The sequence below is a fragment of the Alligator sinensis genome, unplaced genomic scaffold, assembly GCF_000455745.1.
Source record: "Alligator sinensis unplaced genomic scaffold, ASM45574v1 scaffold119_2, whole genome shotgun sequence".
NCBI lineage: Eukaryota > Metazoa > Chordata > Crocodylia > Alligatoridae > Alligator > Alligator sinensis.
Window position 1 is genome coordinate 799,558 of NW_005842242.1, and position 25,276 is coordinate 824,833.

Consider the following 25,276-nt stretch of genomic DNA (forward strand, 5'->3'; position numbering starts at 1 on the left):
TGAGGGGCACGTAAAGACAATTTGGCCCTTAAAGAATGCTGTGTTGAGCCCTGGGAAACAAAATGATATGGTCTGAGTGCTCATGATGAGTGATATACCCCCATTGGCAAGGCATGAATCCAAGGGACTGAAACAAGGAGAGCTTTTCTGGGGAGAGAGGAAAGGGGCTTGATAAATAGGGAAAGCCAAGCTAACGAAAGCAGTAACATTACAGGAGACTCCCTCAGGATCTTGGCAATAGTCCCGGGCCCTCCTCTCCCAGCTGTGGCTCTCTAAGGAGACAGTTCAGCGCTCCCCACCTGCCCCTGCCATTATACACTCCACTCCCACTTCATTGTCCAGGGCTGGAGGAGTGCACGTTTTGTGCGGGTCAATCACTTGCTTGGAAGGCATGTGCTGTGCTGAGCTCTGGCAGGTTGCAGAGAGGCCCTCATCGGAGCCCCTCATCAGGGTGGATATTCTGCAACTTCAGCCCAACCTATCGCCTCCCTCCCTGCTGCCCCGGGCAGGCTGCCTGCCATCCCAGGGCTGGGTCAGTGCTGTCCCCGCTCAGCCCACCACTTCAGGGTCAGCTCAGCACCACTGCTGCTCCACTTGCCAATTCATCCCGGCTTCTGAACACACTTAGCTCACTTCTGCTGTTGTGACACCTCAGTCTTAGGACAGAGATCAGCTGCAGACAGGACCCCAGCAATATCCCTGCTACAGGAGACCTGAGTCTGGGCTCCTCCAGCCTGTAGTATGTGCTTGAACAGTTCACCCAGGCATGGTTGATGCAGTCCTCTTGTCCAGGCATTAGCTGATGGGAAAAGCAGCATTTTATTGGCCCCTAATTCAAAACTTAACTCTGTTATCACCAAAATGCCCAGGACTTTGGCATAACTGGAATTTGCCCCGCTTCTGTCTGTCCCTCTCGGTGACCACCGGGTGCTGGCAGAGGATCCCCTTTGCTCCACGTGGTGGTTCAAAGGTGCCATTCCCTACCAGGAGTTCACAGCAAGCTCCCTATTTTTTTAGGACTTTGGGTGAGCAGAACTGCCTGGGTGAGGAAAGGGATCTTAGCAGTTCTGGGTTGGGCATGTCATGGACTGAGGGCTGCCGTGTGAGATACAAGGAGGAGGGGAGAATGGCAGCAATCTAGAAACAAGATACTGAGGGTGATGGGGAAGAATTTAGCTTGGAGAGACAGGAGACAAGTTTGGCTTTTACAGGCATCGTAAGTGCTCACAAAACCTGAGCATCAATAGCAATGATTCTCAACCCAGGTGCCACGGTACAAACGCTTCCACATGTGAACCACTGCACAGGGATGGAGTCTGGGGTCTAAAAATATAGCTCTAATGTCCTGAGGTTTTGCATTATGTACATCGCCTTGGGCTAAAAAATAACACTGATGATGACTCAAGTAAAGTCAGGAGGCTGAGTTTCTTTTTTTTCCAAGTTTTATTTTCGTGCACCTGAACATTATTTATGACCACTAATAATTTGTTTTTAAAAGACCCTGAGCATAAGCAAATTTCATCAGCTCCATATGACTGAACACCAGATAAAATGATAGTGGCATCTAGTGGTCATTAACATGTCACAGGAAATAGGAGGATTGGAAGAACACACATACTGGAGGAGAGAATTTTAAACCACAGTACCCAGAATCCGACGAAGAGAAGGAAAAAAAAGAAAACAAAATGAACCAGATGTGACTATAATCATCTGACTCACCCTGTAATTCATTCAAAATAGGTTTACAAATGGTTGAGAATGCAAAAAATGCAAAAGCATAATTGTGATTAGACTGTGTTAACCCACTGATTAACTCCAAATGCAAAAGAAGGCAATTCCTTCAGAGAAATCCTGTGGATATGTAAGAAACGTTGCCTGCATCTGAACAAATCAGGAAGCTGAGAATAAAGGCTAATGCACCACCAACCCCCCACCAAACTAAAATCAGTTGTAACACCAGAAGTTTAGACATGACAATCAATTATTTCATTTCTTCACTGCGCACTCTTCAGCTCTGAAGCAAAGAGTTTGGCCACCTGGATATCTGTCTTATAGGGTCATACTGCTGCTTCCATGCCTTTCTTCTTTCCGTTTCACCTGGTACACCAAACCAGATTAAGACACAGGAGAAGCATTGTTCAAAAAGGGAAGCTTGCTGTAACCTGATTCTCTCCCAGGGGTATAAACAGCATTAAGACCTGCACTGCTGTTTGAACTCCAAAACAGGCTTAATTCCAAATATTCCAGTGTTGCATTGTGGGGACAGCCACAAATTCAGTCTCACATCCCTCCCCACACCCCAAACAATCTCTTTGGCAATCAAAGTCTTGGGCCTTCCACAAATGCATGATTGAAACCAACCGTTGTCTCAGACCAAACGGCACGGTCTAGACCTCCAGCTGGTGATTCAGACTTACCCAGTGTGATGCCGGCTCCTGTGTGAGTTGTCAGAACAGGGATAGAAATTGGGTCTTGTAGTTCTGGAAGTCTGTGGTGACCTGCTGGAGAGAAAATACCCATCCCTGTTTGGCAGCTCCGTAGCAGGCTCATTAACCATTATATATAGGCCAGTCACTCCTGAAAGGATGACCACACTGAGCAGAAGGACTGCCCAACACACTGAGATCAGAGAGCAGCACCACCGCCCCTGGGTCTGCAATGCTGGAGCTCTGGTGGGGGGTCAACGTGCATCCCTTGAACCCATTCTTTAATGACCTGAGCATCAGGGCCCCAGACCCTGCAAAGCCAGCGTGCTCAGACCTTGGAGCCAGCACCTCGTACTGCTTCTGAAGGCAAGCAACCAAAGAGAAGTTGTTGGTGCGAGAAGCATCCAGCTCTTCCCCTTGCACTGGAAGGGAAGGCAGGTTCTTTAAAGCCCTGAAACAACCTCCTTTGAATCCATGGAAGGACTCCCACTGACATCAGTGTTACCTGGACAAGGTTTGGAGAAGGAGTAGGGATAGAAAGGGGAAATATGTTGGGGGGAATGTAGAGGTCTTTTCTAAAATTAAGAACAACCCTCAACTGGATGCTGGTTCCAGCCAGTCCTACAGCTGAACCAGTCTACAATGGACATCTCTACACCGTGGAGGTGGTTAAAAGCTATATGAGATATGTGAGGGACTTGATTCTTTCAAAAAATCCAATAGGTCTGACTCTAGCTAGGACCAGCAACCTCTGACTTCCCAAAGCACCCCAAAGGGGTGGCATACAGGTGCATTTAATTCACTCCTGGCGGCCTGCTGGGTCATTGGCCTCCTCTCCAATTCAATCCTGGGTTGTGACCCAGCAAGAACAGAAGGCTCTAACCATAACACAGTGAAATCCATCCGTGTGTTGTAGTGAAATGCATGAAATCCATGCGTTAGAGTCAAGATAGTGATAATATGGTCTGCTTACAAGCCGAAGCTGCCCAGAAGACTTTCAGGTATGCCAGGATGCTCCATCCCTTTGATTATACCCTGGCTTGAGCATGAGCATGGTCTCCTGGGCTGATATACTAGTGACTGATGGAAAGGAGAAAGATCAGGTGAGGTTTGTGGGGTCCCCTTTTACTGCCAAACTCCTTTATTATCTCTGCTCATTAGATCAAACAATCACCATTTTAATGAATGTTGCTGACGGTCCTAAAATAGGAGGTGGCTCAGACATCACTGAGGACAGAAAATGAATGTACAAGACCTTAGACAGATTGGAGGCTTGTGTGGGAATTAACAACGATGCAGAGCGGGATGACCCATATGAGGTGGAAGGGAAAATTGCCGTCGTTATTATTGAATATTTCCAAATGCCAGCTTGGTCCTTTACAGTTTTGCCTTCAGCCATGCTGGGATCGGCAATTTTCTGATCTGAAAAAAAAAAATGGAAATTTTCCCAGATCGTTTTTTCTTGAGATTTCTGCCTTTACCAGCAGTTGTTGTGCATCTAAGATGAAATAGCATTTTTTGGAGGGGTTTGAATTAGTAGTCAAATATACAAGCAAAGAGAACTTCCCCACGCAGCTAGCCGGAAGAGTTGAATCACTGAAAAAATAAAGGCAGCTTGTGTCCGGACAACGATGACGTTTGTATTCTTATCAAATTAGTGCAGCTGAACTTAGCTAACTTCCTATAACTGAACTCCGCCCTCCCTGGGCTTTTGCTGATCTGTGACGTGACAAAGCATGGAGTGTCTCTGAAGAGAAGCAGAGTGCGACCGTCTCTCCCCTCTCTCTGTTATAGCAAGGACCAAAACCTAAGCCAGGTGGTTTTGTTCCAAAAAAGCAGGAGAGTGAAAATTGATACACCTGTGTTTGAACTCATTTGACAGGTAAGGTGCTTTTTAAGCCTCAGATCTTTGTGACTGCTCGGTTCTTAACCAGAGAGTCAAATCTGCTGTGTAAATGCACCCGCAGGAAATGGCTACGTTACAAGGGAGCTCAAAGTAAAAGTTCAGTCAATTCCAGAAATGCTTTTTCTCCGGCCACGAGCTGCCTTTTCACTCATCAGCTTAAATCTGAACACCATCTGACGTGGTTCAGATGCTGCAGTGAAGGGTGCCGGAGAAATGCTCACAAATGACAGAGATTAGGAAAAAGAGGTGCTATACTTGGATTCAATAGTTGCAAGCACTAAGTTTTCTCTGCTTGTATACAACAAAGTCATTATCGTTCCCATAACTTTAAAGCAAAAGTGGCAGTGCTGCTATATTTTCCTTAACAGGAAAAAAAAAGAATATTTTTTTTCTGCTTCGACCAAAAGAGAAACAAAGGGAGGTGAAAGTAGGCTGACAACTTGGACAATGCATCCCCGAGTTGTTAAAGCCCTCTGGTGCTGGCAGCAGGTTGTGCCCTGGAAAACCCAGCTCTTTTAAAAAGCAATCTAGTCTTCAATCCTGCAGAAGAAATTTGAAAACCCGATCACTCACTGCTCCGGTACCACATAGGAAAGGTTTGTCCGTGGGCAGTTGGCAACACAGAACGTGACAGCTCCCTTTTCCATGCATTTCGAGTGGAACCGTTTTCTGATACCGACTGCTTGTTTCTTAGTTGCAGGAATTGCATACTTTTTGTTGCTCTTGCTTTGCATTTTCCTTCTTTCTCTCCCTTTCTCTCGGGTGATGGGAGAGACACCCCCCATTTTGCTGGACATTGATATCATAATCGTGTCTGGTCTGAATGCTTATACGCAATGGGAAGTAACATTTAAACATAAATGAAAATTGAGGTGGTGATGCTTCTATTCTGCTTCTAGTATTAGCAATATTTTATAACTACATGTTTACTGGACATACAGGGAGAATTTTAAGTTCAGATTGTCTACACTGCTTGGAGCCTGTGGGATCAATAATCTGCACTATAACAATCATTTTGAATCTTATGCTCTGAGTTAATTGATTCGAACTCTTTGGAGCTCATGTCTGCCACTGCTCACTCCAGCTTGACTCCAAGACAATTTTTTTGAGCCTCAGCTCATGTGTAAAATGGGAATAATTCTGCTCCACTCCTGGATTTTTTTCTATATAAGTTGTAAGCCCTTTTGAGAAGGACATCTCTTTTACATGTATGCGTAAAGCACCCAGAACAGCTGGGAACCCAAGACAGCACTGTAAAACAAATGTTTAAAAATAATGTTTGTGCAGTGGGAAAATATACTAATGGATTCATCTATTTCTAAGACTTATACTTAACAAGCTATTCTTTGGTCTTGGCTTCATAAGGAGTATCCTCGTTTTAAACAGGTAGTCAGGAAAGGAGCCCTGGTACAACAAACGTGGTGACAACCACCCTCAACATAATCAGTTCTTTTCTAGTCCTTTTGCAGGTACCATGAACATCCAGGAATATTTCACCAGAATTTCTTACAAAGGCCCCAGTGAAAACCTGGACTTGGAGACATTAACTGCAATCCTCCAGCACCACATCCGGGCTGTTCCCTTCGAGAACCTCAGCATCCACAGCGGGGACACCGTTGAGCTGGAGTTGGAACAAGTGTACGACAAAATAGTGAAGAGGAATCGTGGTGGCTGGTGCCTAGAAAATAACCAGCTGTTATCCTGGGTTTTGAAAACACTGGGCTATAATCTCACTCTTTTGGGAGCAAAAGTGTTCAGCCCAGAAAATAATGCATATGCCGATGAAAATAATCATCTTCTTCTCAAAGTGGTCCTGGATGGGAAATCCTATATTGTGGATGGAGGCTTTGGCATGGTCTATCAAATGTGGGAGCCCATGGAGCTGATTACTGGGAAAGACCAGCCTCAGACTCCTGGCATCTTTCAATTCCTGGAAGAAAAGGGGACCTGGTATCTGGAGAAGAGCAAAAGGAAGGCGTACATTCCCAACCACAGAGACGCTAAGCCTGACCCTCTGCAAGCAAGTGACTGTAGGAAGATTTATACTTTTACCCTTGAACCACGAGAAATAGAAGATTTCAGGGCTCAATGTGCGTATCTCCAGACATCCCCCAATTCTATTTTTGTAACAAAGTCCATCTGCAGCCTCCAGACCACTGACGGGATCCGGGCATTAATTGGGTGGAAATACACTGAGATAAAATTCAATTTCAAGGAGAACATGGACCTGGTAGAAACCACAGTTCTTCCCGATGAAGAGGTGGAGAAGACACTAAAAGTTAAATTCAATATAACTCTAGATAAGAAACTTCAACCAGTGAATGCAGGAGGCAGGTCGTCTATGTTTTAGTCTTGACCAGAATATAGTCCTATGCTGGAATATCAAATAGACTGTCTCTTAGCATTCAATGAATTGGAAAAAAGAACACCTGGATTGCTGCTTTTTACTTTGCATATGGTAGAGGGTAGCATGTAGCATATGTAGGGTGACCATACTTCCCAGTTTGGCCGGGACAGTCCCTGATTTCATAAGCTGTCCCAGCCAGTTGGCTAAAATTGAAGCAAAAGTCCCATGTTGGATGGAGCAGGGTGGGCTGTGGGAGGGGACTGGGGCTTGGGCACCTGCACAGGGCAAGCCAGGATGGTTGCCCCTTGCACTCTGCTACTGCGACCACTGCCAAGGCCTGGGCTGCACGTGGTGGCCCTGGGTAGCTGCTGGTGGCGGGGAGGAGGCGCCATGTGGCGGTGAGGGCTGGTGGAGCCCAGGGGTGCCTAAGAAGGGCCACTCCCAGCCTCTGCATGGTGGGGATGGAGCCAGGATGTGGGACTCTGCACTATCTCACCCTGCCCTGCCCCAACATCAGGGCTCGTGGGAGCCAGGGACGGGGGTGGGGGGGGGTGGACACAGACCCTCTCCCAGATTTCCTTCATATTAATATGGTCACCCTAAGCATATGGCACTGTGATTTGCAGACCTGTACTCCCCTCTCTTCTCTTCCTCTTACTCCAGATATGAATCCTCTCTTCCAGATCTCTACCAGTAATAGATCGCTTCTCACTCAGGTCAGGGTCTGCTGCTCTGGCTTGCACAATGGGAACTGCAAGCAAGTCGATCCCCCTTCTCTGCTCTGCTTTGCACAGAGTTGTCCCCTGCCTATGCACAATGCTAAGGTGCAGGGTCTATGCAAACACTCCTCTCATTTTTCCTTGCCATTTGCCTCTTGGGGCATAACGTACGTACGCCCTAAAGGAGTGCTACATTTCTGTTTAAATATAATAGCTGGAGAACCAAGGGCCTTCTGAGATTCGGTTGCAACAGTCTGTCCTGTTTTGCACATGCATAAGGATCAGGTTGTTCTTTCCATAAACACAAAACACCTCACTTGGGACACACTGTTGGAAGTATTTACATGCTGATGACATGCAACTATGAGATGGCCATGATTACCACAACTTGAATTGGTGAGGGAAGTTTCTATTCTGCTTCTGGCTCCTCACGCAACCTCTGGGCTTTTGAGGATGTAGCCATGAAGGGGTGCCCCTGAGGAAATCTTTGCATCCAGAGGTATGGCTCATATATTTTTGCAACGGCTCTTATAGACCTCCATCTCCTCACTATATTACTCATGCTCTGCATGTCATTGGACTATAACAAATCTCTCTCCTGACTCCAAATTGGGCGACTGGCCTGGATTGCATGAGCAGGACTCACAGGCCAGGCACCTGACAGGCAGTAACGTAAATAGGATGGGGTGCTGATTTAGAGGGATGCAAGAATAGTGGCCCCTGGGGGGAGGGAGGGGGGCATCCAGTGTCTGGTTGAGCCTACGCCACAGCAGCAAACAGAGTCTTTGTGATCCCACAGTCTGCTAATTGTCAGGTAAGACCAGCGATTCTCAAACGGGGTCCCACAAGATCCTTTTAAGGGCAAAGTGCAATGTCTGTACTGTTAGGTATGCAAACACCTACATGAGGGGCAAAGATTTTGGGGGGTGATCTCTTTTATTGAACCCACTGCATGGATGGGGTAGACCTTTGAAAGCTTGCCTAAGTCTATCCCAACTATGCACAGGGTTCAATAATAGATATCAACCACTCCCTCAAATCCTAGCCTCTTGCTTAAATCCTGGATTACTGTGGCTACAACATCACTCCATCACTACAAATACGTGCACATGGTTCACAAGATAAAACCCAAGGATTTCAAATAGGAATCCATAGTGTCAAAAACATTCTGCCCTGCTGTGGTCTTTCTGAGCCCTTTGAGACAGAAGAATTGTTGTATTATTTTTCTTTAGTCAATAAATGGGTGAAAGCCAAGAGCTGGCATTTTCCAAAGGGTGCTTTGAGTCTACCAAAGTAGAGAACTACTGGGTAAGACTCTCTGGCGCTTGCCCCCTTCCTTATAACAAGAACTGCACATAGTATTGTAAGTGGGGTTTTACCAATGCCCTGACAGTGGGACTAGCACTTCCCTGTCTTTACTAAGAACATCCTACCTAATACATCTTAGAATTGCACTCACTTTTTTTTCAAAGCCTTATCATACGGGAAGCCAATGTTCATCTACCACACCTTGGTCCCTCTCTTTGCCTGGTGCCTTGACTCTATAAGCCCCTATCCTACAACAAAAGTTTTACAGTAATGATGTCCTTAGACCAACATGGCTACAACCTACACCCCTGTTACAGTAATAATAGAACTTTTCACTTTGTACTACTGAATATTATACTATTCCTCTTGTCTGGATGCACAACATTATCTAATTTCTCCTGTAGACTAATTTGATCCTGCTCCAGATTAGTAATACCTCTACTACCTCCCCCTGGCTTTGAATCTTTGAAACCCAAACCCTTTAAACATTGGCACTGTGTAAAAAGAAAATCTGGTGTACAGGATCATTTTAAATGAATGAGTGAATTTTTAATTTTTTCATATTCCTGAAGAATTTTCTTGGCATTATTATTTAATTGTCCACAAATAGTCTATGCATATTTGTCTTTTAAATAAAATATCTGGCTGGTCTATTTTGTTGTGCGATATACCCAGATTTAAATAACTGCCTGTTATGTACTGGTTAGTAACATAGGCCACTGCTCTGCAAGATCTTTCTCATGAAAATATTTGAGATGTAAGACAAGAGTGTTACTCCCCATTGGGTAAGGATCACAAGATGTTACTTATGTTCTTTTGTTTTTATAGATCAATTGCAGAGTTTTATTTTAGGTGACAAGACATGTAACAGTCTAGCTCGTGTAATTAAGCCATTGTACTGCATTCAAGCATAGTAGCAATTTACGATCAGACGGGGCATTTAGCTGGAGACTATAATGTTGCCGTAAAGGGAGACTGACTCACTCATTGACCAGATATTTTTCATCCTTGTTACAATTCATAGTGACACTTGAAAGACATCAGTAAAATACAGAGCGGTCACAAAAACTGGAATAAACACCAGTTAAATGTGGTTAAACAAACCGAAAGGAGAGATGTTTCATAGAAATAGAATAACTTCCCCTCCACACCATCTGCTGCCAAATGTAGATATTGAGTGAGCTTGAATCTGTGCAATTCTTGTAAGAGCTCATGTCTCCCCCGCCTCTCCTGTTAGCATGAGAGGACATGAAACAAGAAAGAAAAAGGCAGATAGAGAAGATATCTGAATTACAGAAGAGATTGGGGTAAGACCAGACCAACAGCTCTCAAGTCAGCTGTTCACAAGGAATGGTCTCAGGGTCCAGCTAGCCGTGTGTGTATGTGTGTGTGTGTCTCCTTACACACAATATTGAGGGAATCAAATCTGAATCTATCTGAGGCCCTCATTACTGTAATATCTAAGCAATCTTTGCATGCATTTATCTGCATAATGTCTCTCAGAAGTGCTGTTACCGCCATCTTCGGTGCTCAGATGGAGTACTGAAGTAGAGAGACCTTAAACCCAGGGTTCAAAAGGCCTCTATGTGCTCACTCCCATTGACTTCACAAGCACCAGGCACCTAAATATGTCTTGTTCACATGCCTAGATTCCCCACCGAAAATCACACGGGGTGGGTCTGTCGCTGGGCAGGGACCAAAACTTGAGTGTCCTGAATGTTAGAAGAGCATCTAAAGAAGTGGGGTTTTAGTTTTCTCCAGGCCTTAGCAGGAGGATGTGCTATTTCTTGCTGTCAGAGATTCCCCAAAGGAGCCCTTGCTTGGGATCCCCAGCTCTGGAGGGCTCCTGGAAGCCAGCCCAGGCATAGCTTCTACCGCAGGTGAGCCCTTGGCTTCTCGGACTCCAAGGCCCAGCCTTTTGGTCCACCACATCTCCCGGCTTATCAGACAACTACTGTCCAGCTTAGCTCCAGCAGAGGGACTTTATACCTCTTTAAGGCTTCTTCCCACCCTTGTCTCTCCTGCACCCTTGTTTCTGGGAGGCTCCTTTTCAAGGCAGTCTCTCTGCTCCGTGCTTCTTGGATGCACCTCCCTGGCACCACAAACGTCAGGTGCAGGGCTGGAGTCCACTCTGGGTATCAACATAGGCAGGATAGGGGGGCACTTTGGAGACTAACTGATTGAGAGCAGCATAAGCTTTCATACGGTGTCTGTCACTCACCGTGGCCTGTTGCATGCCAAACATACATGATTCACTGTCGGTGGTTTCAGAGCTTGCCACCCTGGATGAATTGCTCAATGTTTATAGAGAAGTGGATTCTATCACGGGGCCAATTGTGTCAGCTGCTGTTCCCAGGCAAACCTTTCCTCTCCCATTTTCAAAACCTGATTTTTTTTTTCGTGCTAATCATTAACGTAGCTGTCAGCTCCTTAAAGGCACAGCTCCAATACATCAGAGCCCAGAACAACTCATGGCAACAAGAAAAGGATCAGATTTTTAAGTCAACCAAAGTTAGATACCTAACACCTGCGGATGTCTTGGTCTGTGCCCTGCAGGGGTTTGGCACTGGAAAACAAGAACTCACCATCACTGCGCTCTTAATTCAAAAGCCGCAGCCACCTCTCAGCAGATCAGAGATGCTAGTGGAAGCAGTCTCAACTTAGTTTTCACTCTGGCTCTAAGTGGCAGAAACTCCACCATCCAAGCTAGCATCCTTGTTGGGCAGGCTGAGCATAGGGGTTAAGGACTGAGCAGCCCACAGAGACCAAACTACACTCTTGTCCCTTGAAGGCAGGGTTGGGGGTACTTTGGAGGGTTGAAAATTTTCCTCAGCGGCACATAAATGGCGCCACCCCTTTCAATTGCTTAAGGGTGCAGCCCTCAGAAATATCTGTAAAGGCAAGCATTTAAACGTACCTACATTGTAAATGCTTTGGGACAGGGACCATCTCCTCAGTCTGCTTTTGAACAGCTCGTAGCACAGATGTGCTCCTGACTGAATCTCTAAATCTTACCTCGATACAATAAGTCCATAGCAATACACCATATCCCAGATGACAATACCCCCATTTCCCAAGCTGGATCCGACAGAAAGTGAAGCATTTCTGGTGTTGCCACATAATGCAAATGGATCTTTAAGACCAGGAGGGTACAATGCAAGCATTTTCAGAGACTTTTGGAATGAGCCAGAACAGAAAGTCTGATGCTTGCTGGTTTGCAGGTGAGTACTCAGATGTATTACTTTTAAATTAATCTGTTCGACACAATTTGTTCTGTATGGAAATTAGCTTACGCTGCTGATTAGCTTGCTTTGGGTCAGCAACATTCCATTGCTTTCCATTTTGTACCTCCTTTCATCTTCATATAAGGGAAATGAAAGTCACAAAAGCAAATAGGGCTGACGCAGTGAAACACATTGCAAAGCAGCAAACATTTTTTTTTCCAAGTAGAAGGACCAAATTTGTGCTTTTTGTAAGAAAAAGTGCTTGGGAATTAAACTAATTAGTTCGCGTCCAAAAATAGTGTATGAAAATCAGCTCCGTGGTCATATGCAATCCACCTGCCACTCAAATAATGTAGCAGCATGCAAAGGAATCAAACTTTCATTAATGCTAACAGTGAAGAATCATTTCTTATCTATCATCTAACTCCAGGGAAACAGAGCTATGCCCTGGGAAGTTTGCAGCCAGACAGCCCAGTTGTCCGATTCCTGTTGCCTACCAAACCGATCCTGCAAAGATACAGGAATGAGGAATGAAATACATCGGCTGTTGAGGGAACAAAACTTAACATGAGCAAGACCTGAATTGGATCTCATCATTTTTGCCAGCTTGTTTTAGGCATGTGGACTGGTAACACACAACTTATCTAGCACATCAGGGCTTCTCACATGACAATATTGTAATGTGACTGTCACGTGTGGAACAACAGGAGGAATCAGGGGCAGTCTGCAGAGCTGAGCTGACTCTTAATTTGGATTGCAGCTCCCAGAAACCCCCAGGAGCTGGGGGGTGTGGGGAAAAGGAAGACAAAGCTTGGGGCTGGAGTAAGGGGAAGAGAGGGCAGCCTGAATGTGGAACCTCATCAGGCCTACAGAGGCCTGCACGGTGGAGCTGGAGGAGCCAGGACTATGGACTCAAGGAGCTGGACTTAGACTTGGGAGCAGCTTCAGGCTGTTGTTGGAGTGCCCTAGGGCATGTGTAGATGAAATGGGGGCCCTACATTGAAGCAGCGGGTTTTTAAAAACCTGAGATATGTGATGGTATTGTGAAGATATCTCCATACTGGAGATAGTGTTGGCAGGTTTTGCATGTCTTGTCATGGCATGGCCTGGATCCATTTGGTGTGTTTTGGGCTGTAGGAAGTTGGCTTCTGGTGATGAGGTTAGTGAGGTTCAGTGCTTGTTTGAATTTACAAATCACTTTTCACAGACGAGCCTACGAACTGCACACGTGACACAAGTTTTGCTGGTCGGCAGCCTGAGGCGCAGTTTCCCAGAAACCCCTGCACCTATCTCCTTGAACCTTGGCAGGCTTTGTGGCCTCAGCAGGGGCTACCGTCCCTGCCATTTTCATCCACATCTGCCAAAAAATCACAAAGTTATTTTGTAGAAATCTCCCCTTGTTTGTTTCGGATACCACCGTTTTGTGCTTCCCCATTATAGCCTATGGGCGAAACGTCGAAACAGCGTCAAAACAGTGAAACCGTTTCGATGAAATGAAATGGAACAATGCTTTCGAAACTAAACAAAACTCGAAATGAAACACTGTCCCATCGAAACAGCAAAACGGTACTGTTTCACACAGCCCTATTCAGCATATCTTTATACAAGACATGCCCAGAACATCTGATAGCTGTTTAAGGAAATTTTGAGCACATACAGGTGAATAAATAAGTATATTAATGGGTTAGGAGTAACCAACTGTCCTGATCTAAATAATACTATCTAAGGAACAAGATGATCTGAGATGGGCCTGTCTTTTAAATGAGTAAGCTCATATTCCCTGGGCCAAATAATACGGTTATCCAAGTGTTAGTTATAAAATGTATTGTATAGGCAAATATTGTTGGTTAAATTGCTAACGTGTTAGATTTCAGCCTGGAATCTTAGTCAATTCATAACACTGACCTCCATTTATACTTACATTGCACTGGCACCCACTCCAGTCTTAAACCAAACCTGTATTGTGCTGGATGCGGTACGTACGTGCGTACATACACATGTACAACAAAAGACCTAGTTATAGAAGCATGCTGGAAAGGTGCTACACAATTCTTACCTGCTCCTAACTTTATTTCTGTTTTGAAAACATTGAGATACATAGCTCCAGTGTGCACCTCTCTCCTTAGTTTTCTTTCAAACGCTAGACCCAGAGGCAAGGGGTAAAGCTGCAGGTCAGTTAATCTGTGCTTTAAAAATAGGGAGTTGCTGAAGATCAGTTCCACTGCATTTAGTTGTTTTGCTCCATGTAAAGGAAAAATGAAAGCCAGAGAATATTTCACAAGAATTTCTTATACAGGCTCCTATGAAAATCTGGACTTGGAAACTTTGACTGTTCAGAACCTCAGCATGCACCATGGGGAAACAATTGAGTTTGACATAGTACCAATCTATAACAAAATTGTGAGGAAAAAACGGGGTGCATGGAAAATAAACACCTTTTATTTTGGACTTTGCATGTAATAGGGTATGATGTCTCTATCTTTGGGGGAAACACTTATGATCTGGCAGAAAAAATATATGTTTCTCAGATAAACCACATTCTACTGAAGGTGATTATTGATGGAAAATCCTACATTGTGGATGGTGGCTTTGGTGATTACCTACCAAGTATGGGGATTTCTGGGAAAGATCAGTCTCAAACTGCTGGAATCTTTCACTTTCCTGAAGACAATGAAAGCTGGTACTTTGAAAAAATAAAAAGGATGCAGTGCATTCTCAACCAAAACTTTTCCACCAGTGATCATCTGAAAACTGAACAAATACATTTTCCTAATTTTGTCTGTTTTGAGCCACAAAGCATAAGTGACTTCCAGTCACTGAATTCATAACTCCAGACATCTTCGGATACATGGTTCAGGAAAAAGTCAATTTGCCTTCAAAACATTGATGGGCTTTGAGCCCTAGTGGGATGGACGCTCACTGAGATGAAATACAAGGAGAACGTGGATCTGGTGGAAATCACAACTCTTACAGATGAAAAGGTGGAATAGACTCTAACAGACAAATTCAACATAACACTAGATGAGAAACTCATACCAGTCAACATCCCTGGTTTACCAGCTAGTTTAGCTGATATGGTGTAATTCTATACAATTGAACCAGATAGATCTTTTAAAATCTAAGCATAACATGCCCCATAAATATTAACCTTAAAAGATCATTAAAGTGACTGTAAGTTGAGTTTTTGAGTTGAAATCCAGGAAACTTAATTATATTATTAATTGTATGCATCCGTGTCTTATCTTTCCTCATACTTCTTCACCTTTTCAAATCAAATCAGTTTGTTTCCTTTTTTTCTATAGAAATTATTTCTAAATCTATATTGTTTTTTGTTCTTCTTTTATGTTTTTATTTCTGACATTTCTTACTATGATATGGGTGACTAAAACCTAATGTAGAATACAAGATGGACTGTGCCATCCCTTTGCACAAAGTTTATACACAATTTCTAGTTCATACACAATTTAAATTTCAGCTTGTCCAGTCGTAATCGTAGGGATTATTCACATGACATAAAACAGATCAGACTGAAAACGAAGTGGTTTTTTTTTTCTTCAACAACCCACAATTCAACAATAGATCATTAGGTAATTATTCGCTGGAGTCAGGGTGAATAAAAATCAATGATTTTTTAAAAATCCAAAAATTGAATTTTATTTAAATCAGATTTCTTGATTTAATCGTATTTTTAATTTTTTAAGATGATTTTTTTTTAAAAAAAATCTTGCAACCCTATATAAAGATAGTTTTTATTTAAGAGATGTTAAAGCTCAAAGATACCGTAATGGAATAGGGATTGTAACTTCTAATTATATACTATTTGAGACATATATTCATGTAAGCTTTTTAGGAAAGTGTTATAAATAGGTCACAACAGGCCATGGACTGTATTAGGTGCCCAATTTTATGGGGTTCCCAGAGGCTCCTCTGTAGATTTGTGAATATTAAAAAACCCCCCACTCTACCCAATGGGACTCAGTGCTCAGTCTAGAAGATCCCATTAAGCATCTCTGTGATGCTTAGTTTCAGTTCTCAAATGGTGGATTTGTGTCTCCAGAGATAGCATCCTTGTTCACAGCAGTATATGGAGATTAGAGGGACGACCCTCTGGTCTCTGCAAGTTTGTGTACGTGAAGCCAAGCCCTTACCTCTCTCTAAAAGTGCAGTTTCAAGAAGTTAAATGAATAGAGGATATCAAACAACAAGAATACAGTTTTTGTAGAAAACAATGATTAAATCGAGGCTTCCTGACCAGCGCTTTAAATCGATTTGATTTAAATCAAATCTACCCTGGCTGATGTTGAGAGCTACTTGGATGGCCTACGTTCTAGTACCTTTTCAGAAACCATCTTACTGTAGGCAATTTATACAGGGTCCTATTTTCAAAACCACTCGACATTTGGAAGCCCAATTTTAGAAGTGTAGGGCCTGATTTTCTAAGTATTTGAGTACCTATGATGCTTTAAGAAATGAACAGAATTGAATTAAACATCTTTACATTGATTATGTGAAGTGCCAAGTATTAGTATTGAAATAAAATTCTTATTTTGTTATAATATATACAGTGATGTTTAAGATGTGCTTGTATGGTATTCGTTGTGTATCTGTAACACATTAGGCTGGCATGATGGAACTTTTGCAAGGTTTCAAAAAAGAAGTGTCTAGTACTAAAGAATAGCTCTATGTATTATGCCCTTTGAAAATGTATCCTGCAATACCTTAAAAAATATATTTCTCCACAAGACGGGAAGAGGGGATTTCTGTGGTGCCAAGGACTATAGCCAACTGTCCAACAAGGAATTAAAAAAAAAATCAGGCAAAACTGAAACAACTTTTAAGGGAAAACACACAAAACTCGTTTGATCTGGTTTTAACCAGTGGAAAGAAAAAGTTTAATCAACTCATGGATCACTGGAGACCAAACACACGCACTCGTTTCAGACGGACTCTGTCCCCTCTTGGATTTTAAGATACAGCATTTGCAGAGGGCCTGGATCTATGTCACTTCTCAACTATATTGACTGCCAGCGCAGCAGCAAACAGATCAAAAGCCAACCCCCAACCCCCCCAAAAAAATCTTGCAAGGGGCTATAAATCAATACAATCTTCGTCGGGGCTGTTTTACAAGTAAGTTCCTTTTTAAAGTCACTATCTGTGTGTATGGTTAGAGGCATGTGGGTGTGTGCAATCCAAATTGAAAAATCTTTCTAGAATATGGTGTATGGAAACTATAGAAAAGGAAACAAATTATAGCCAGCTGGGGCTAAATAGCTCTGAAAAATGGCATAACTGGTAGGAAAATGACATTGGCTTTTGCTTTTATTAGCAGCTGCATTTGAACGGAACAGATGCATTCATTGGGAGTCAGGCATTCTAGAGTCTCCAATCTATTTTCAAAATTTATTAATTTTTTATAGTTTTTTTTTCATCCTGCAGCTGCAGTATATTCTTAATAAAGCAAAGATAAATAAACTAGCCAATAATCAAAAGATTTCCTCCTAAGAGGGGAAAGATCATTCAACCTTTCAAAATTACATACTTTGCTTTTTGTATTACAAAATGGCTTTAGGGGCGGGGGGGTCTATAATAGAATAGACCAAGTCTGATGCATATTGGGATATCTGTAAATGTAATCGTGTGTACAGGTGTGCTGACTGCTCACGGATGTTCGGTTTGTTGAAGGCCACACATTGAAAATGTTGGGGTATGATATTACCATTTTGGGGGCCAGCCTTCAAGGAGTTGAAGGCTGCTATTAAATTGCCCCTCAATCTTCTCTTCTCCAGACTAAATAAGCCCAGTTCCCTCAGCCTCTCTTCATAAGTCACGTGCCCCAGCCCCCAAACCATTTTTGTTGCTCTCCACTGGACTTTCTCCAATTCGTCCACATCCTTTCTGTAGTGGGGGCTCAAAACTGGACACAGCACTCCAGATGTGGCCTCACCAGTGTCAAATAGAGCAGAATAATCACTTCCCTCAAGCTGCTGGCAATGCTCCTACTAATGCAGCCCAGTATGCCGCTAGCCTACCTCACAATGAAGGCACACTGTTGGCTTATATTCAGCTTACTGTCCTCTGTAACCCCTATGTCCTTTTCCATTGGGTTGCTGCTTAGCCAGTTGGTCTCCGGCTCTTATGAATGCATGGGATTGTTCCATCCTAAGTGCAGGACTTTGCACTTGTCCTTGTTGAACCTCATGAGATTTCTTTTGGTCCAATCTTCCAATTTGTCTAGGTCACTCTGAATCCTAGCCCTACCCTCCAGAGTATCTACTATTCCCCCCAGCTTGGTGTCAGCTGCAGACTTGCTGAGGGTGCACTCTGTGCCATCTTCCAGGGTGCTGATAAAGGCATTGAGCAAAACTGGCCCCAGGACCGATCCCTGGGACACCAGCTGCCAACTAGACATTGAGCCATTGATTACTAACCTTTGTGCCCAACTATCAAGACAGTTTTCTATTTGTCTTACAGTCCATTCAGCCAACCCCGTACTTCCTTAGCTTGCCTGCAAGAATGTTGTGGGAGACACTATCAAAAGCCTTGCTAAAGTCAAGGTCTATCATGGCCAATCCTCTCCCTGCATCCACAGAACCAATCATCTCATCATAGAAGGCAATCAGGTTGGTCAGGCATGACTTGCCCCTGGTGAACCCATGCTGACTGGTCCTAATCACCTTCTCCTCCAAGTGCTTAGAAATGGATTCCTTGAGGATCTGCTCCATGACTTTTCCAGGCACTGAGGTGAGGCCGACTAGTCTGTAGCTCCCCGGATCCTCCTTCATCCCTTTCTTAAAGATGGTCCCTTTTTTGCCCTTTTCCAATCATCTGTGACCTCTCCCAGTCACCATGTTTTCAAAGATGATGGCCAGTGGCTCTGCAATCACGTTGGCCGACTCCCTCAGCACCCTCGAGCACATCACGTCCGGCCCCACGGACTTGTACACGCCCAGCTTTTCCAAAAAGTTCCTAACCTGTTCTTTTGCCACTGCTAGCTGCTCCTCCTCTCCCCATACCGTGCTGCCAGGTGCAGTAGTTTGGGAGCTTTTCCACATCATCTGACACTAGGTTGCCTCTCCCATTTAGTAAGGAACCCACACTTTCCCTGATCTTCCTCTTGTTGCTGACAAAACTTTCATTACAGATGCAAATTACTTCAGGATAGCTTAAGGAATGGGTTAGAAACTAAACATTTGAAGATGTAGGAAACAATTGAAATTTAAGGAAACCTCCAAAGTATTTCACATAAGGTTCCTGCTTTCAGAGAAATATACTGGTACTTACACAGTGCCAAACTTGGAACATGGGGATGTGATGTATGATGAACCATTGAGAAGGGGCGAAGATTGATATGCCTGATTTCTCAATGGCACTAAAATGTGATAAAAAAACGCTGAATAACTTTTACAAAGATCATGAGTTGAGCTTGGGTTGTGTCAGTGGAGGGGAGACATCTCCAGGTGGGGAAGGAGCCAAAAAACCTTAGCCAGTCAGGATCCACTGGAGCTGAGCTAGGCACTTTTGAAGCAGCTCAAGGTCAGCGAGCCTGTGAACTGCCTATGAGCATTTTGACTGCTCCCAGTAAATACTACTGGGATCTGAGGACAGCAATCATGATCACTTGTCTTTCAGCTTATATTGCCTCTAATTAGAATCATAATTGAGTTTGTGCAATGATTATATCAGATAAGAAACTGTACAAAGCTGCAACTCTCAAAGGGGTCAGAAGCTTGATTTGATGATAATCATCTGAATCATCTGAACCTCTGGGATGCTTAGCTTACTTCCTGCTACAACTCAGCATTTACATTGTACCTCAGAGCCAACAGTTCCAAAGTGTTTTACAAACATGTACAGGGGCTATTATTTCTCTCAGTTTACAAATGGGGAAAGTCAGGTATGCCAAGTATGAGTTGTGCTGGGATATGTGCATATATGTACATGTATCTGCTACCTCTCATTGATTGAAAGATCTTCACAAACACCATCATAAATAATGTGGATTAAAAAAAATGTTACTTCCTTTACAGAAAAAATGAACATTGAGAAGTATTTTTCAAGAACTGGATACAAAGGCTCGTATGACAAACAAGATCTGGAAACCTTAACTGCAGTCTTCCAGCACCACATCCGAGCTGTACCCTTTGAAAACCTAAGCATCCACTGCGGGGAAACTATTACTTTGGAGTTAGACCAAGTTTACAACAAAATCGTGATGAACAGGCGTGGTGGATGGTGCATGGAAAACAATCAGCTGCTAAACTGGGTTCTGAAAACGCTGGGGTATGATACTACCATTTTGGGGGCGTATGTATACAATCCTCAACAAAACACATATGCTACCCGAATGACCCACCTTCTCATAAAGGTGGTTATTGGTGGCAAAGCCTATATTGTGGATGCAGGTTTTGGCGTGTCTGGTCAAATGTGGCAGCCAATGGAACTTATTTCTGGAAAAGACCAGCCGCAGATTCCTGGCATCTTTCGCTTTACAGAAAACGATGGGGTCTGGTACTATGAGAAAATAAGGAGGAAACAATATATTCCCAATCAACACTTCTCTGATTCTGATCTTCTAGAAAAAAGAGAGTGCAGGAAACTTTACTTCTTCAGTCTTGAGCCACGAACGGTGGCAGATTTCCAGTTCCAATGTACGTATCTTCAGACGTCCCCAGACTCCTTGTTTACAAAGAAGTCTATTTGCTCTATTCAGACCACAAACGGGTTTCGGGCATTAATTGGATGGACGCTCACTGAGACAACATACAATTACAAGGAGGACATGGATGTTGTGGAATTCATGACCCTTCAAGAGGAAGAGGTGGAGAAGACACTGGAGGATAAATTCAACATAGCTCTGGAGAGAAAATTAGTCCCAATTAATGACAAAGGAGCATATAAAATGTAGTGTTTTGGATGAAACGCTATAATGATACATGTTTACAGCCTTTTTCATAATCTATTTAATCAGCATTAGATAAATTGCAGGAAAATTAGTGCCAGGTGAAAGTGAGAACTTCAGTTCAAGGAAAACAGGCCCTTTAGTTTCTCATGTCAATTGAGAGAGGCACCTGCTCAAGTACTGTGGGAGGAAATGCAGTCCCAGGAGAGACTGTGGAGCAGGGTGGGAAAGGGGGAAGCAGCATTTTTTAATAGCTTAAGCAGATAACTGGGAGTTAGAAATATTGAATCTAACACACTATTGACCTTTAACCACTGGGAAAATCACAATGGCCAAAACGTAGGCAACACCATCCCAGGTAGGACTTAAATAATAGCCTGATTTTCACAGGTGCTAAGATCTTTCTTCCATTTCCCTACTTATAAAGTAGGACTAATCACAATACATAAGAGGAGGAATAATTCATTCGTGATGGGGGAGCACTTGAACTTCATCAGCCCAGAGGTACCACAAACAGCAAAATGTTACAAAGTAAATGCCTTTATTATTCCTGCAATGAACTGCACACACTGATTATTTAATACATGCATATGGCTCTCATGCTATATAATGGATGAACTGTAATAAGGTGCCTAGTCAAGCATCACAATTTGTCCCTGCATTTAGACTTCGATTGGCGCCATCCCGTGTAGACGAGGGTGTTGCACTTTATTTACATTACAAAGCTAGAATCATGGAAAGTAAGCTAGACACAAAAGCACTTTAACTGCGCTACACCATTATCCTCTTCAAAGCATCAAATGTGGTTTTGTTCGGGATTATCCCACTTTCCATCACAGACTGCCTAAGAATCACATGGCCAGAAACTGCATTTTTTAATAACAAATCTAAGTGGGAACGTCATCAAGGCGATGCGTACTTGAAAGAAAACACATGAATCTAAGAGAGTCCCCTTCCAGCTTTAAAGCTGAGCCAATCAGCTATTAGATAAAAGCGCCAAAAAGCCCCACTAAAGCGCCTGATCTATACAGATGTTGGGCGAGCCGGGTCCAACTAATGCGATGCCTCTTCTGGGCATGCGCAGGGTTCGGCATGGGGGTTCATGGAGTTTAAAGTGGATTTTTTTAACATTTTCAAGCAGGCTTTGTGATTTAAAAAACACAGCTCCCTATTTTAAAAAAAATATTTCCCATGTTGGTATGTGAAAGACAGACAAAGATAGGGGAACCTGCCTGGAAAAAAGAAAGCAGCAATGTGTGTGATGGCAACAAATTAAAAAAAAAAAAAAGACAAATCTGTTCTGCAGTTTCTTTGACCAATCATAGCCCTGGGCGTTGCTTTTAACTGCAAGTTAACTATTACAGCAAAAAGATATGTCTGATTTGGGCACACATCATGCCTGTTGCAAAGTACAGCTGAAGTTAAATAATAATAGAACTATACTTAAAACACCTTGTAAAAGCTGAATTCAGTTTTATTAACACAATCCGTATTTTTCAGATTAAGATTTCACAAACATCTGTCCTCCCTTCCCTCTTATTAAACAAACAGTTTCTTTATCATAGACCGGTAGCTCCTCAAATTAGCAAATGTGTATTAAGAGTTTCAAATAAAACCATTTGCCCTTTAACTAAGGCTCTCTCAATCCACAGAAAACAGTACCTCCTTCGGCAGCTGGTGACGTTTCCCATTTTCTTATTCTCTTTGATCTCACACAGTCTTTGACATCCCTTTGCTTCTGAGCTTGCCTCTGTAGTCATCTCTGGTTCTGTTCCCACCTCACCTGGCTCTTGCTTTCGACTATAGATCTATTCTCCGTGGTCCACATGTTTCAGTCCTCGACCCTGTCCCTCACTGTACCATCTTTTATATCCACCATCCCAATGAGATTTCACCTCCCCTTGCTCTCCTGACCCGTGACAAATGCTACTAAGTCCCGGCATTAGATTAAATGGGGGTAAGCCACTTCATACCTGCTGAAGATGTTTTTCTAACAAAATATCCCAACGTTGGTAAATACATTAGTGTTTTTGCTGTGAATGTCAAATCCAAAAATAGTGAATACAAGTGCTGCCGAAAGGACCAAGAATAGCATTGACTAATAAAAAAACTATAAAAGGCACCAAACGTCTGCTGCTTACAGTTTGAGAACCCTTCCTTGTGGAAAACAAAAAGGAAAAATATTCTAAAAAGGGCAGGCTGGCTGGCCTAAAAGTAACCTGTCTCCCCTGCTCTTCATAGGTGGGATTGTATATGGCAGTTCATTCAACCTGTTCCATCAGAAATATAGTTTCAAGCTGAAGTGTTATTATTAATGAACTTGCTTCAAGACGTTTGAGGATAATCTACTGCATGGGGTTGAACAGTTCTGAACAGTTTTAGCTGCAGACTGTTGCTGAAACCAATGAGAATGCAAGCCATCCCTCTGCTTCCAAACTGTATTTGGAAATATGAAATCCATTATTTTAATCAAGAGAAAGACAAGATGCTTTTGCTTTAAGGCTGAGATCTGGATTAAATTCCATTAGATTTACATGTAACTGGGTACTCAAATGCCAAAGACTGCTTTGCATAATTAGAATTATAGGAAGTTAGGGTTGGAAAGGACCTCAGGGGGTCGCACCTAGTCCAACCCCTTGCTCAAAGCAGGACTGGTCCTAATTAGATCATCCCAGCCAAAGCTTTGTCTAGCCAGGTTTTGAAAACCTCCAAGGATGGACCTTCTACCTGGATAACCTGTTTCAGTGTTTTACTACCCTCCTAGTGAGAAAATTCTTCCTAATATCTAACCTAAACTTCCCTTGTTGTAACTTGAGCCCATTGCTCCTTGTCCTGTCATCTGCCACCACTGAGAACAGTCCAGCTCCATTCTTTTCAATCCCCTTTTAGGTAGTTGAAGGCTGCTATTAAGTCCCCTCTGTCTTCTCTTCTATAGACTAAGTAAACCCAGTTCCCTCAGTCTTTCCTCTTAAGTCATGTGCTCCAGCCCCCGAACCATTTTTGTTGCCTTCTGCTGGACTTTCTCCAACTTTTCCACATCCTTTCTGCAGTGGGGGGCCTAAAGCTGAACATAGGACTCCAGATGTGGCCTCACCCATGCTGAATAGAGGGAATAATCACTTCCCTTGACTTGCTGGCAACACTATTACCAATGCAGCCCAGTATGCCATTAGCCTTCTTGGCAATGAGGGCACTCTGCTGGCTCATATTCAGCTGATTGGCCACTGTACCCCCCAGGCCCTTTCTGCAGAGCTGCTGCTTAGCCAGTCACCCCCAGCCTGTAGTGGTGCATGGGATTGCTCTGTCCTAAGCGCTGGACTTTGCATTTGTCCTCATTGAACCTCATGAGATTTCTTCTGGCCCAATCCTCCAATTTGTCTAGGTCACTCTGAATCCTAGCCCTACCCTCCAGAGTATCTATTATTCCCCCCCAGCTTGGTGTCAGCTGCAAAAATGCTGAAGGTGCATTTGTGCCATCTTCCAGGTCATTGGTGAAAATATTGAACAAAACTAGCCCCAGGACCAACCCCTGGGACACTCCACTTGATACCGGCTGCCACCTAGACATCGAGTCATTGATTACTACCCTCTGAGCCTGATGCACCAGCCCATTTTCTATCCATCTCAATTCATTCATTCAGCCCGTACTTCCTTCGCTTGCCTGCAAGAATGTTGTGGAAGACTGTATCAAAAGTCTTGCTAAAATCAAGGTACTGGTCTCCCCGCATCCACAAAGCCAGTCATCTCACCATAGAAGGCAATCGGGTTGGTCAGGCATGACTTGAACCCATGCTGACTGCAACCCATGCTGACTGCTCCTAATCACCCTCTTCTCCAAACTGCTTAGAAATGGATTCCTTGAGGATCTGCTCCATGATTTTTCCAGGGACTGAGGTAAGACTGGCTGGGCTGTAGTTCTCTGGATCCTCCTTCTTCCCTTTCTTAAATATAGGCACTATGTTTGCCCTTTTCCAATCATCTGGGTCCTTTCGTGACCGCCATGAGTTTTCAAAGATGATGGCCAATGGTTCTACAATCACATCACCCAACTCCCTCAACACCCTTGGGTGCATCCCATCTAGCCCCATGGACGTGTACACATCCAATTCCTACACATACCTAATGCCCAATGGAGTCTGTCTACCATCACCAGTTGTCTAGTGAGGGTCCTTTAGGAGACAAATATTCATAACAAATGAAACGTGGTTCAAACTCTGAGATGCCATTGGAAAAAAAAGATTAGAAAAGCAATTAAAAAAAATCACAAAGAACAAAGTTTAATCAGTTCATGGATCACTGGAGGCAAGACATAGGCTGCGTACCCACTTCAGCTAGACTCTGCCCCTGTGATGTTTAATATTCAATACTAAGCAGACCAAAAAGTAACAAGCCAGGAGGAAGAGACAACAGAAGGGAAATTATGTAATTCTCATGTCTTCCCAGCATT

At 43.4% G+C, this 25,276-nt stretch overlaps 2 protein-coding genes and 1 pseudogene across 2 annotated transcripts; all 3 read left to right on the plus strand.

Annotated features, from left to right (window-relative positions):
- Window positions 1-4,159: 4,159 nt before the first annotated feature.
- Window positions 4,160-9,614, plus strand: LOC102379045 (arylamine N-acetyltransferase, pineal gland isozyme NAT-3-like). Its single transcript, XM_006027441.3, has 2 exons — window positions 4,160-4,308; window positions 5,791-9,614. Exon 2 carries the CDS (start codon window positions 5,807-5,809, stop codon window positions 6,680-6,682), a length of 876 nt encoding a protein of 291 aa, XP_006027503.1. The 5' UTR covers window positions 4,160-4,308; window positions 5,791-5,806; the 3' UTR covers window positions 6,683-9,614.
- Window positions 9,615-13,675: 4,061 nt separating this feature from the next.
- On the plus strand, window positions 13,676-15,097 carry LOC112550899 (annotated as a pseudogene).
- A 1,035-nt stretch (window positions 15,098-16,132) lies between these two features.
- On the plus strand, window positions 16,133-23,401 carry LOC102379284 (arylamine N-acetyltransferase, pineal gland isozyme NAT-10-like). The gene is made up of 2 exons (XM_006027442.3): window positions 16,133-17,057; window positions 19,958-23,401. Exon 2 carries the CDS (start codon window positions 19,963-19,965, stop codon window positions 20,833-20,835), a length of 873 nt encoding a protein of 290 aa, XP_006027504.1. The 5' UTR covers window positions 16,133-17,057; window positions 19,958-19,962; the 3' UTR covers window positions 20,836-23,401.
- The last annotated feature ends 1,875 nt before the right edge of the window (window positions 23,402-25,276 follow it).